The sequence below is a fragment of the Coffea arabica genome, chromosome 2e (genome assembly GCF_036785885.1).
Source record: "Coffea arabica cultivar ET-39 chromosome 2e, Coffea Arabica ET-39 HiFi, whole genome shotgun sequence".
In the NCBI taxonomy this organism is placed as follows: Eukaryota; Viridiplantae; Streptophyta; class Magnoliopsida; order Gentianales; family Rubiaceae; genus Coffea; species Coffea arabica.
The window spans coordinates 24,228,427-24,243,248 of record NC_092313.1 but is presented as its reverse complement, the minus strand read 5'-3'; the positions used below and the strand labels follow the sequence as shown (position 1 = coordinate 24,243,248).

General features: G+C 35.8%; 1 protein-coding gene across 22 annotated transcripts; it reads right to left on the bottom strand.

Annotated features, from left to right (window-relative positions):
- Positions 1-2,447: 2,447 nt before the first annotated feature.
- Positions 2,448-14,500, bottom strand: LOC113732083 (uncharacterized). Of its 22 annotated transcripts, none has more exons than XM_072080070.1 (6): positions 11,639-12,182; positions 9,187-9,252; positions 8,540-8,619; positions 3,355-4,016; positions 2,915-3,040; positions 2,448-2,822 (listed from the first exon to the last, which is right to left on the bottom strand). In XM_072080070.1, exons 3-6 carry the CDS (start codon positions 8,601-8,603, stop codon positions 2,634-2,636), a joined length of 1,041 nt encoding a protein of 346 aa, XP_071936171.1. In that variant the 5' UTR covers positions 8,604-8,619; positions 9,187-9,252; positions 11,639-12,182; the 3' UTR covers positions 2,448-2,633. The 22 variants fall into 22 exon arrangements, with proteins under 22 accessions (XP_071936171.1, XP_071936170.1, XP_071936185.1 ...); XM_072080069.1 differs by having other exon boundaries at positions 9,209-9,252; XM_072080084.1 differs by having other exon boundaries at positions 8,540-8,572; positions 9,209-9,252; positions 11,639-12,181.
- Between the last annotated feature and the right edge of the window lie 322 nt (positions 14,501-14,822).

The window sequence follows — 14,822 nt, the reverse complement described above, 5'->3', positions numbered from 1 at the left end:
AAGCCTGGATTTCCTGAGACGGATCCATCATTCATTTTGAACCATTCAAAAGGCGGTGATTCCACCCAATGTGGGGTCAGCTTCCTAGGCGGGCGAGAAAGTGTTTGGTAGGGGCAAGGGAAGAGAATTCTACGGCCATACTAACAGCAAAGGTGAAGGGATTTGGCAGGGACTTTGTCTCTTTGATGGTTAAAAAACTCTTATTTCTATTTGTCCAAAGAATCCAGCGAGAGAGAGAAGATAGCTCCCCATAAACATTAGCGAAAGGGGAAAGGGTGCGATCAGTGCATATCCTTGATAGAGCCAAGAATCAAAGGCAGGGTGGGAGGGGGGTGTTTGTGGAATAAGGGCGATTGACTTGGGTCCAAAAAATTCTGGCTTGAAAGCAGTTTCTAAGGACATGATCGGGGTCTTCGGTTTCTAGAGTACAACAGGGACACTAATCATCGGATGTGATTTTACTTTTGAACAAGAGGTGCTTGGTGTATACACGACCGTGAAAGACCAGCCATAAGAAGTGCGTGATTCTGTTAGGGGCTTTAAGATGCTAAATCCAATCAACGTTCTTGGTATTCTCCAAAAGGTGAGAATTTGACTGTGCAAAGACGAGGAAATAGGCTGATTTGAAAGAGAAATTGCCATCAACTGAGGGGCCCCACTTGGTGATATCAGAGATAGAATTATAGGCTTGTCTGGGGATAGCTAAAATTTGATTACTGATGCAGCAGTCGTCAGTTCTTTCGTTTCTCACGATTGGACTAGGATTTTCTTACAAATTCGCAGAGGTATCTAACCTATGATCTGAATAAGCAGCTCCCGCACTATATTTTCCTTTTTTGATGCCACTACAGTAGACAATCTTTGTAGCTGGTGTTGGCTCTCCAGCAATTTGAAAGTCACAAGAATAGAACCTCATAGTCATAGCTACACAATATACTGCCCCTTTTACCATCTCCCATGACCTTCTGGAGCACACCACCTAATAATTGTCTGATCAAACTTTAGCAACTTTAGACCATTATTGTTATACTCCCATCAATAAAATACCTCACACGATGGTGTACACCAATGTCCTTAAGTACTGCAGCAGTCTGGGGAAAAGTCTGCACGACCCACATTGAGAGTTAAGACAGCAAAATCTCCATGTTGAACTCCAACAGAAAAAGATTAATGACGCTTGGAAATGATTATCCGCCATGGTTTTTCACAACTTCGATGCAAGTTGCTCATACCATCTAAATAGGAAACAATCTACTGGTTTCCCAATACTCTATCACATTCATTTGGTCTGCAACCTGTTAGTTTAGATACTTAAACAGTCCAACATTACAAAAATATTTTGCAATGACACTACTACCAGATATCGACCCGAATAGGTGAGTAATTTAATTGACAATTAATCAGTAACCTCCTCATTTGTTCATATTTCATACCACCAATATTTCACAAAGTAAAACTTCAGCATAGAAGACAATATATCAAAATGCAACCACCAAATACCAAGAAAACAGAACTCATTTGACTAACTTAGGCTTGCCTTCAAAAAAATTTACCCAGAAAAATTGTTTTCCCTGAAGCAAACTTATAATTTAGGATCCAGTTAAATCAAATAGTAGAATTCTTATTTACATCTTAATAAAAGGGGGTGTTTAGCACGCAGTTAAGCACTGACCAATTTTTATAAAAATGAAAAAAGAAAAACAAAACAAAACAAACTGTAAGATACTGCATTTAGCACTAGTTCTCATCTTTACATCCAAGGGCTTAGTATTTCCTAATCTACCAAAGACATTTCCAGGCAGCACAAACATTACACACTCGGAGTTCGAAACAATGCATGCATAGCTCAAGGTCAAACTGGGGAGGTTTAAATGAAGGTAACAATGAAGAAGACAAAAAGAATAAAATAACTTTTCAAAACTGAGAATACAAAGACAAAATTACCGCAAAGGGAAAAACTAAATGCTTTTTCCCACTCCCAGCAAACTTTTCATACCTAGAACTGGGTAGAGCAGATTACCAGTTAATAGCACATAAATCACCTTCTATTGCCGTCATTGGCCCCTCCTAGACACAAACACACAAATCAAACAAACAAGGGGGCATACAAAGATGGTAGAAAGAGGTATGTCAAAACAAGTGAGGATGCAATAGTCGCGATCCTAATTCATTTTTAAGATTAAACCCAAGGTTCATCAACAAAAAGTGCAACAGATCATCAGCAAATTTCTAAAATCAAATCTCAAAAGATTCACAATTACATATCCAGAAATCAAATTTATTCATTAAGCAAAGCCAATCATATAAAATCTACACCCTGTGACCCAACGTTGCCAAAACCAATAATTATTACCAAGTACAATGCTCCTGGAAGAATGAGTCATGAAGGATGCCACTCCACTCCTCACTACTAATTAAGAGCTCCAACAGAATGAAAGTTACTCAAGTGAAAATAAAGCTGCATAGCTCCTGACAATGTATTATATTGGAGATTGTAGCAATCATAAAAAGCAATATCGGATGATACAAGTCAAACGTCAAGAACGCTGAGAGCTAACTTAAAGAATTAGCACGTCTAATACCTAAAACATGTAACCATGTTAAAATTTATTCATGTTCAAACCAGTCAAAAACTAAGTTTTAACTTTTGGACGGCAGAAAATAACCTCCACCTTATTTATTCCAGCGTAAACCTTGGCTTGGAAGCTTTTTCCATCAGGATCATCAGCACTCTGAGCTCGAAAAGTTATATTGTACATGTAACCAGAACACGCATATCCAGTTACCCGCTCAATATGCAAAAACTGGCATCCTGGTTGCTTCTGCAAGAGTGATTCATAGAATTCAGAAACTCAACAATAAGAAGGTGAAAAAAATTAGACAAACAAACACAAAAAATGCAAATGCAACGCACCTCCTCCAGGGCCCTAGTAGCAAACTCGATGAGCTCTTGATGCAGTTCAGGGTAATCCACATAAGAGGTGATTGGCCTAACGAGAAGGTACGGAGAAGGACCCGGATATGTAACCACATCAAATCCCTGTTCATCCATCATGCATCCAAGTCAACAAGGCAAGTAAAGCACAAATGGAATAATACCTTTACCATTACTTATATACAAAAAACAAAATTATAAAGCGAAGACTCATGAGTCCTATTGAGAGTCTCTCTTTGGTAAATGAAGTACAAAAAATTTTGCAAACTGCACGGTGCATCTAATGGAACTGATTTCAGAGGGCATAACATACTAAAATACAAAGACAAAGAAATAAAACAGATAACCCTAAATAAAAAAAAGGTACAAAGGAATTTAAAAAAAAAAAGACAAAGAAGGAGGACTGGAATTGTACTAACCTCACTTTCTCGACACTCTGCCACGTATTTTTCCCATAACTTGGGATCTACATCGTGGACGAAGAAAGACTTGACAACATCGTCAAGTCCACCAATTGCACCAAGGTTAGATGGAAAAGAGGGCACTGACTTGCAATACTCCTGAAGTTCCCCCCGAATTTGCTCCCTTGATTTATGGCTGAGGTCCCCATTCCTCTCCTTCCAGTCCTCCAAGTCAAACTCCTTCGCTTCCTTCTTTGTACGATCCCACCATTCCTTCCACACTTTTGCCTTCCGATACTCCTCTTCCTCCTCCACTGCCTCCTCAGCAATTTCAGGCAGCTTCTCTAACTTTCGCTTCTTCCGGACATTCTCCAACTTGCTGTCGCTGCCCTCGCCCTCCTTATCGCTGCCGCTTCCCTCTTGGCTGCTGCTGCCGCCGCCCTCTTGACTGCTGCCGCCGCTGCCCTCCTTGTCGGAGCTGCCGATGCTCTCCAAGGCGAGGCTCTCTTTGTCGCTGCTGCTCCTCTCTTGGGAGCAGATCTCTTGGCTTCTGACATGCGAGAGAAACTCCGACTCGATTCCAGGATGCTCAGGGATCATGCCTTTCATTTCAGGATGGTCGAGTAGATGCTCAGGGGTCATGCATTCATCGTCGCTGCTGGAAGCCATGGCAAGGAAACCTAATTTCTTTTTGAAGGACAAGGAAACCCAATTTCAATATGAACAGTGCCTTGAAATAATTCAAGTTCGATGTGTAGTACTATATAGGACAACTAGGAGGGGATCACCGCGCAAGTGCGCGGTGAACAATTTTAAAATTTACATGCCCAGTTATGCCCTGTTTATATAATGCCTGAAACGTAACTAAGGATCGAGAAATGGAAAGAGACATCATTGAAAAGCACAACAATATGCATAATAGATATAGATTGTAGAAATACACAGTGAATTGTTCATAAAACATATAGGACAAAACAGATCAAAGTCTAACCATCATCTAATAGCAAAGTAGAATGATTATAATCTCAGTTGTGAATGTTGAGAATGTTTAAGTTCACATTGTTGATAATAACAGTGATGAAAGGTCCAAAGGGTTCAAGGCTGATCAAGTTGTACAAGTTTCAAGTGGTCCGATTACAAGAGCTCGTGCAAGAACACTTAGAGATTCACTACAATCACTTGTTTGCGCAATTCAAGATCGAATTGGTTATGACACAAGGACCATTGAAGGCTTTCAACTTGAAGAGCTTCCATGTGTCACTTTGCTGGTCGCACATGAAGAGTTAGAAGCAAACTACTTAAATAGTTGTTTTGTTAGTTAGTTAATGTCATTTGATTAGTAGTATTAGTTAGGATTTTAATTGTCAATCTAATTGCTGTTTTAATGGTTTAATTATTTAGTAATATTCGGCCAAATTAGTCTTCAAAGAAGGCCGAATCTTAGTTGATTTCTTAGCCACATAAGTGATCACAAATCACATTGAGTTTTCAAGTCATATAAGGCTATAAATGACCTAATTTTTCCATCGTTAATAATCAGATTTTTCCAACAATAAACGTGAGTTTTATCATCTTTCTCTTGTCCAAAAGAGCCTTTCTTGAATACTTAAAGAGTTTCTTGAGAAGATTCAAATCAAACTTATTAATCAAGTATACACCATGGTTGTGGCGTTCGTTTACAAACAGTTTTGGTTCGCTAAATTATTAAGTTGTGGGTTAAGAAATATTGTTAGTTCATAACTTCGTGATTTAGAGGGGTCAAGAGTTCCGCAAATCAACTTGATTCTTCGTCTAGATCCAAGGATTGGAGGGATATGAGTTCATAACTTCGAGTGGGTTAGTATCAAAAAGTCTCATCCATAGAGTATGAAGTTATTATCTCATAGGCTGCATATCAGATGGATCCAAATCTAGAAGGTCTAATATAGAACATATGCATCTTTCCATGCAAAGTACGTGTGAGATATCGAGTAATATCAATCATATGTTTCAAAAAAAAATGAAGAAATATTATAAACTAACAAACAAAAGGGAAAAAATATTGTTGCAATTGTAAAAGATTTTAAACCATAAAAAGTTGCATTTACAATTTGTCTAACAGTGCAAATTTTGACATTTGTTCATAGTCAAGAAATTCATAATAAATAGAAAAATTAGTCTTATAGAATCTCGAAACATGAGCTTGAACTTCCATGATTCCAATAAATAGATTTTTTAACTCAACCAAAAACAAAAACTTTCTGCCATTCGCACTCATCCAAGAACTGTAATGAGCAGCTTTCGAAAGAAACTGGTGAAAAACCTACCAAGTATTATAACAAAAAAGAAAGAAAGATATAATCCATTGAAATTAGTTTACTACTGTAACACCAAGTTAAAAACAAATCAAGGGACTTGAATGATGCCAACAAGGGCATGACAGATTCAACAAACATCTGCACTTTTGGTTACTAACAGTCTAATGCAAATTTTGTTACCCCTTGTATTTTTCAACACATTACACAAACAAGGAACTTTTCATTTTTCCTTTTTTTTTTTGGATACAGTTGTTGCCAAAGTCAAGAGATGAAAAGATTGTTACAGGTAACCTAGTATCTTGATTGGTAACTCGTGTTCCCACCAAAGTTAAAGTATTAAATGTGCCAGATCCTTGCAGACGGTATGCAAGTAAACTTTTCCACAATTTGAACATGCATCTATGCAATTTACACAAAATGCCAATGGAAGATATCAAAATCAATTTAAACAACTTGATCATACAGCTACGCAATTTCCACAACTTGGAGATGGTTCTCATAAAAACTCAATATTTTCACATGCAAAACCAAAAAAGTACATTATTCACATAACTAAATTAAAAAAGGAAAAAGTGCAGAAAATTTCATATAGTGGAAGCTAAAAGCTGAGAAATATGTGGATATCATCATTGAATTTGAGGAGAAACACGTAGATTCAGCACTCGAACCATCAAACAAGTCATTGAAATTTCATTATTCACATGGCAAGGAACTCAGCTATTACTCCAAATATCTTAATTAAACTGATAGCCTTTGCCGGACCAAAAGTCACTGTTAAACCTATAATATAAAATTTAATTGATGCACCATAATTTGTATCAGGTTTCACCTTTGTACTTTCCAATGAGGTTTTTTTGGGGAAGAAAAAAGAAGATTAAAAACGTGTTAAATCATAGCAAAACAATTACATACTCAAATCAGAAAATCTAGATAAAGGTGAACTACATAACAAAGATTTTTTCACTTTCAACTATTTAGCAAAAAATGCGAAGACAAAAAAAAGTGTGCTTTCACTGTGGGTTTTGACAATATTATCTATCGCAGATGTAAATAGTCAAGTCCATAAATTGTTAATTAGGCATGCAACAAAATAAATTGTTGATAACTTTTAATTTGAACATGTTACCTTATGCTGTTCACTTTGAACCCATCTCAAGTAAAAGTTCATTAACCTCACTGCTTCTAGAGAATTGCCATCCCTGACTCTTTAAGCTTCACAGTATGGATGCAGAGGTATAAGAGATTTTGACTACTAACCAAAAAGAAAAAGGGAAAACTATAGTGATGTGATCCATTTCCTAGTTGGAGGTACACAATTTAAAGTTGTTCAGGAACCTTTGGAGGGTGATCAGAGGAGGTGTGAAACTGATCCAATCAATTTAAACCAGTTATGATAAAAGAGACGGGGAGAACTGTTCATTCTAATTTAAAGTTGTTCAGGAACCTTATGGAGGGTGATCGGAACATCCCAGAGCCTGAATCTACACCAAAATTTAAAGACAAGACCTTCTATAGAGCATTCTTGATCCTAGTGTTGCACAGACTTCATTTGAACACCTTCACCAGAATTAAGGTTACAAGTACGCTTGCTCAAGAAAAAATAGACATGGTGTCAACACAAAGACAGTAACGCAATGGTATTAACGACATTCTGTTTACCAGAAAGGAGGATAACTAACAAAAGAACTTCTTTTTTTGGTTACATCTTAATAAACTAGCATAGAAGTAAAAAAGTGCTAGTAAAGCACTTGCAACACAAATAGGATTGATCCCTATTCCATACTGCAGAAAGCCATCAAAAGCATAAGAAATTTTTTATGTAGCCAATCTAGCATTAATGGCACGAGCAGGATGAGATACTATAGTTGCACAATCTGTAGCACTGATCATTTCCCAAGATGCCTCACGAGTATACGGTGTAGCACATAGTGTGACCCTGAATTTTGTTTTGAAATCTCTTACATTATAGTGTTTAAATGCTTACTGTAATTGCATACGCACAAAAGTCAAATAGATCCAAAGTCAATTTTACTTCTTCCATTTGTAGATGTTCAAATCTCTTTGACAGCAGTGCCAACTGTACGGCACTATTCACTACTCGAGATTTACAAGGCTCTATCTTCAAAAATAAATTATCAAATGCAGTCCTTTGAAAGTGACATAACCCCAGCAACGCGCATCCCCATTTCTCCAAAAAACAAAGATTACAAAAGAAAGAAACAGAAAAATGCTTCATTTTTCTAATTCTTCATAACCCAGGGGACAAAAAAAAAGAAGAAACCAAATATAGATACTTAAAAAAAATGGTCAGTTAATTTCTCGTGACGACTAAACACCTACAAAACATGTAATTTAACATTACCAAAAGCCATCATTATGAACATGTTATCTTCTAATTACCATAAAGAGAGAAAAAAAGGAGGAGAATGAATTTCTACCCAAATAACACTAAGTGAGCAATGCAGGATTTTTTCTTTCATGCTTTTGGGTTGTGAAGTAGTAAAAAAAAAAGGCGCCCAATAGATTTTCCTGACCAACCAGACTTTTTTATACTGAAGAAAAAAAGTACTACTATTTTTTTTATAAAAAAAAAAACCATCAAATATCATAATTACTTCTCTATTAAGACATAGAGGCTTGCAAGACCTCCCAAATACTTAGATATTTAGTTAGACATTTCATTCTAAACTTCATATAGTTTCTACACTTGACCACAAAATTTCTCAAAAATTTAAAGCACACTGACAAAAGCTCATCAGGGTCCCTATGTGAATTGTACCAAAGCATCAAGCAATTTCTCTAGCATGATCCAGATAGTATAAAGCAAAAGGGAAAAAGCTAAAGCTTTGTCATAAGTACAACATCATATGATGAATGAGTTATAACTATAAACCAAAGTAGCACACCTGAGAATTTTTGGTATAGCTCTGTAGAGAGTGCTTCAAAGGTGAAAACAACCAATAAGAACATCAGAAATTGTCATTATCTGAAAATTATTATACATACGGAAAAAAAGGAATCAGTGATCAAATCTTTTTAATTAAATTAAGCAGTAATTATGGTAGTTTAAAGCAAGGCTCAGGTTTGTCAGCAAAAGTCAGGCAGAGATGAGAGTACCGCCATGGCTGCAGACCCATTGCATTTGAAGGGAAGAATGAACCTCAAATGCAATCAGGGTTGCCTCGGCAAGATACGGCAGTCAATTTAAAGCCTGAAATACATCTAATGAAACCAAAACCATATCATCATAGCCTAACCCAGAACAAAATAAATTAGCCTATTTACAACTTTCATCTGCCGTAATACTCTAGCCAGAAAGCTGCACCCTTTTCCAAAAAAAATCACCATACATCTTTGTAAAAACCTAACCAGAAACAAAAGGAAACATGAAGAAATATTCAAATCCAAGGAAAAATTAAGAGAAAATTGCTCATGAATAGACACATTTATTCAGAAACATGTATAAAGTACTTCTAAAAGCAGTTTACAAGTTCTACAATCATCAATCCAACTAAAACAGAGCTCAAGGAATTAAAAAGATAAGAATACATACATAAAAAAATTAGCAAACTTACTCAGTGAAGGAGAACGTAGCACAACAAAAGCACCAAAAAGTCTCCTAAAAAGAAAAACATACGTATTAAAAACAAGCAAATTTAACAATAAGCATAATATCAATCTAAATATTCCACAAGAAGAGAAAATTCATGCCATTCAAAAACTGTAAAAATTGCTCACTGTAAGAATTAACAACAATATGGAGAATAGCATAGATAAAGCAGAAATAGATGATTTTAGTTACATCAGGTCTAATAAAAAGAAAAAAAAAAAAAGTTGACGATAGAAAGTGCTGGAAAAACAATAAAATTTTGAACAGATCTGCAATGTATCTGGAAAAAAAAAGATAATTGCTTGAAACCAGCACCAACAGAACTCGATAATGTTATTTTCTTGACAGTCATAGTCCATCCAGACAGAAAGCATATGAAAAAAGAAAATTTTTGGAATAGATCGACAAGTACTTGGAAAAAAAGAGAGGAATAAAAGGCTGAGTGTCCGGATAATTTTTGACCGAGAAATAGAGAATAACGGAGAGGAGAAGATCATGGACGAGCAGTACAGCAGCCGTAGTGGTCCGAAAAGAAAAGTTTTGGAACAGATCGGTAAGTACTTGGGAAAAAAGAGAGAAACAAAATGCTGTGTCCGGATAATTTTTTTACCGAGAAACAAAGAATAACGGAGAGGCAATGTTTTAAAACTCGGACTGTCAATTGAACCGACGAAGTGAAAGGGTCGAGGTTCAGCCAGTCGGACCAGTTCAACCCCGGTTCAATAAATAAATATATATATATACACACACACATATACACACACACCTATGCACATAATTAATACATAGCTAATTATGAATATTCAACAAATAAATTAATACATAGCCAAGGAGGATGGGAAATTTTGTATCAAATTTCTCAAGTAACAAGAAGACATCCAATGGCACCTTAACAAAAGATAATCCTAGTTTTGTAATAATTGCCAAAACTAAAATATACACCTAGTGATGCACGGCTATGAAACATTAGTGCTACTAGTGATTCGGTACACATTATAGTGGATCAATTGTAAATTTAAAATGATTTGATGCATTGCAATAATTTTAGTAGAATCAATGATGCTTAAGACTATTTGTCCTTCTTTAATTCCATGATGATTTGAAGTCAACATCCGTGAACTTTTTCCACTCGTGACCATGAAACTTTCTATCTAAAATGGTACAAATCCTTACTCGATCCATCACTGTAATAAAGAAACAAGTATCCATCACTGTAATAAAGAAACAAGTATGCAAAATTTATGAAGACTTGCAGCTTTATCATTGTGGAATTTCAGGAAACATACGTCTACTAGAGTTCATATGCATATGAGGTTTTTTTTTTTACTTTCATTCACAAAAGCCTATTCAAAAACATTTTGTGCAGAAACTCGCACTTTCTCTTGGCTAGCAGTCTCCATAGTAAGATAATAGATTAACCTATTGATTCACCTTTGCTACAATCTTCAAGCCAGGCAACAAAGGCAACTAACAAGTAAAAAAACAAAACAAAACAAAAATTACAGGACAAACAGACTGATGAGCTTATCTAATTTGAGGACAAACCAAAAAAAATACCTTATCTAATTTGAGGACAAACCAGATCTTTTGTTTTTCAACTTTTTTTTACTTTACCAAGTTAGTCTATGAAATGGAGGAATAGCAAAAATATAATCTAATCATTTAGGCTGCTGCTGCAATGACAAGTCAATAAAGATCATATGCCCAACAAACAAATTGTATAATTAGAGGCTCCCCCTAGACATTGAACGTACGCATGCAAATTTCATTACCGAATATCAGGAAGTATCGTAAACCAATTCATAGTGAAAAAAGAAGATAGATCCTTTCAGTTTCTTCGTAGTCCTGCTAATTTCGAACCAAAATGAAGCAACAAAATTTTTACCAATCAGCTGTGCAACTCTGGAGCAGGAAAATTACAAACATATACAAAATTTATTCACACTATCTTATCTTTCAAGCAACAACTTACAAAAATGAAATAGGATTTTACGGCATCATCATTCTTCTTCAAATATGACACTACTACAATTCCCTTCCAACAAAAGTTCCAACTGAACTAGTAACCAAAAGAAGATAACAGTACAGTTCAATCAGCTATTACAGAATCAGATCTACCACCTGCAACTGGACCAATCTACAACTACAAAACTCATAACTGCAGTGCAAGAATTATAACTAATAATCAAAACCCACAAAAATTCACAGAATATCAATCCAGAAATTCACATATTGCCTCCGATCTTCCTATAGCAAGGCAAAACATGAAACTGCAAGCATCAAAATTCAATCTTTTTCCCAAAAACAGCAACCACAGAGGGCCGAGGGGACGGTTCCTAAAACCCAGCAATCAACAAAGAAAGATTAAAAAAAAAGGGAAAAAAGATAAACGAACCCGGTAATAGCTTGAATTCCAGAGTTTTTTGGCTTAGAATCGATGCGGTGAGAAGAAAAACTTCATGCTTCGTTTTTGCTGATTGCTATGGATCAAGATTGGAGTTTGGACTTTGGACTTTGGAGAAGGATTAGGATTAAGCCATTAAGGGCAGAAGGAATTAGAGACGGCAATTTTAGGAAGCAGGAAGACCGAAGAGTGAAGATTGAATGCTAGGTTTAGATAATTTCGGTCAAAATTCTGCAATTTTATCAAAAAATTGAAAAACCGCGGTTCACGTTCGATTCGGATTTAACGGTTTGTACGATTTTTTACGGGTTTGACCGGTTCTTGGACTAAGTCAACACAGGTTATGAACCGGATCAAACACATGACCGATTCGTGGTTCGGCCGATCAAGCCGGTCCGGGTTTCAAAGCATTGCGGAGAGAAGAAGATCATCGACAAGAGGTACAGTAGCCGTAGTGGTCCGGTGGTTTGGGTATGAGAGGAGAAAGCAGCGATGAGAGAGAAACACTTGATGGGAGACGGGAGACACTGGACAAGGGGCAGGGACGGTCTGAACGGTTAATGGCCATGATTTGGTCAAAAAATTTTGTGCTATCCAAATCACAAGTTGTGTATTGATTTTCACATCGTGTGTGGGACCCGCAAAATTTTGTACTAAAATTACACGTTGTGCAAACAAAATTACGCTGTGTGTAACCAAAGTTACGCGCTGTTGAAAATGACCAAAATCGCTAGAGACGGTTGCACCTGCAACCGTCCGTGCCCCGTGTCCGGAGACACTTGATGGGAATAGGTATCTCGAGCCCACCCCATCTGTCGTTCCAACCAAGAAACAGATAAGGGAATATTTTAAATTAAAAAAACCTTTTTTTTTTTTACTGAAATGGCAATTTCACCTCACCTTCATGTCACCAGCAGCCAATACTTTCTTGCCACATGGGCGGACGACCATCCTAGGCGGCAGCGGGCTTTCCCTCTTTATCTATATGGTTAATGAAAGCGGTTTTCTAATCTATTGCCAAAGCTAGGGTTTGCAAACTCCGTAATTGCCGAATTACCACTCAATTCAAAAATTTCAAAATGTATTTTGAAAAATTGAAATCAGAGTAATTCGGCAATTAGGACCAATGTGAAAAATTTCTAATTCATATAATTTGAATTAGATATGGAAATGTATTGATTTCTTGAATTCAGAAGTTATTGATTTCAAATTTAATAAATATTTAAAAAATTGATTCATATATATAATTCATATTTGCATTTTTTATATCTAAATATCATGATGACATATCAAAAATATATATTAGAACCTTATATAAATTTACTAGAAATTTTTCGGCTGTTCCAATGCCTAATTTGTTGTGTAAAAAATATTAAAAAATTCCCTATACCTCTTATTTTTAAAATTAATAGAACATGAAAGATCTTAATTGTCGTCATGTTGAAAAACCACGTCCATGTGCGAACTATTATAGCAGTAGGGTAATTAAAGCAATGTCCATGTCCATGTGTAAAACCAGATAAACTAATATAACAAGGAAGCTGCAAAATAATTGAAGACTGAGGTATGTTAAAAGTCTTTGTCCCCCCAAGTTAGGATCTGTCCATTGAACAATCCCCTTTCAATGAACCAAGGTATGGAACTCAGAAGTGCTTATCTGTGCCAGGAAATAATCAGTGCATGATCAGTTCCTAAAACCAAAATTTAAGCAGAAACCAAATTATATCAAACAAATCATGATTTGGGTGCAGATTCTACTTGTTCAGCCCCAAAACATGTGGAAAATTAGAACTAAGACAGTAGAAGCTAGGAAAATACTCTTTAACTGGTCTTTAGTCGTAACTATGATAGTCACTAACTTGACAATGTAGTAAAAGTCAAAAACAATTGATGAAATTAGTGTTTCTAGGTCTATCAAAGTATTGTTTCCAATGGAATTTAAAGATAGTTCGAGCCATTGCAAGACATTAAAGGATCATTTAGCACAGAAACACAAAGGCAAAAGTAAAATCATTTTTGTTTAGGACCAAACAGTAAGCTAAAGAACATCTCTTAAATCATCTAATGCTCCATAACAATGGGACATGTAAATTTTCAGAAAACTAAACCAGTGTAGTGGTAAAGCTACCTTTAGAAGCAAATCATCGAACACAAAGCATGCTACTATTGTAAGAGATAATCACACACCTTAAACACTGGATGTTTACTTTGCTGTGCTTCTTCTTGATTCTTTCACACTTACAAAACAATCAATAATAACAAAAGCAAACATTTCTGCTAGGAGGTCAATTTTGGGGGGAAAAACGGCTAGAAAAACTCAACAATAAATTCATCAAATGGCTGAAAATTGATGCGAAAGTGTGAGTTTTTCTTCGTGTTTTTGGCTAGGAAGGCAAATAGGGGTGGGGAGGGGAGATGTATAGTGCTTTCCCCTCTTTGATTCTCTTTTTTCTGGGGAAAAAAAAAAGAATTCCATGGTTGGGAGATGAGTTAGTGTCCATAGAAGGTAAATCGGAAGGGCAAGCATAAATTGAGGGGGAAAATCACTAATTTTTTTGCCAATAAGAATGTTTTTTAAATATACTTTATTAATATTTTGATGCCTTAAAATACCACATAAAACCAATAAAGCGCAGCTATATCTTCTTAAGAAGCATAGGCAAAAACTTACCATAAGAGTAAATAGCCAAACATATAGGCACATAACACTAATATTAAAATATTTAAAATATTAGCACATATAATATTAACAAAAGTTTCAGCAAATTAATGATACAAATCAAAATTAAACTAACCTGGAATGAACAGAAATTTTACTGCAAAACCTTTTCTATTTTCGGACCAAAGCTGAAAATTACAAAAAAAAAAATACTGATCAATATTTATGTTCGTGGTGCAAAAAAATAAAGAAAAAAAGAATGGCAAGAAATGTATTTACCAGGATGCGAGGGAACAAAAGGCACCAAACCACTTGCGAGGATTTTCCACTTTCCAAACAAAGCTGAAAATACCAAAAAAAAAAAAAAACAAACACTAATTGTGTAGCATTCGTGTGTCTGCTATGTGAAGAGGAAAAAACCAAGCAAGTTTTAAATTTTTCTTTACCATAGAGGAATACACCAAAAGGCAAGAAACCTCTCTATTTTTCTTTTCACCTATGAGAAACTAAAATAAG

Coding starts and splice junctions, on each gene's coding strand:
- LOC113732083 (XM_072080066.1), bottom strand. CDS start 11,047: ATGAATTGGTTTACGATACTTCCTGATATTCG. Junction 9,253..11,015: donor ACGATACTTCCTGATATTCG/GTAATGAAATTT, acceptor TTTTCTTTTTAG/GAGACTTTTTGGTGCTTTTG. Junction 8,573..9,208: donor GCTACGTTCTCCTTCACTGA/GTAAGTTTGCTA, acceptor TCACCTTTGAAG/CACTCTCTACAGAGCTATAC.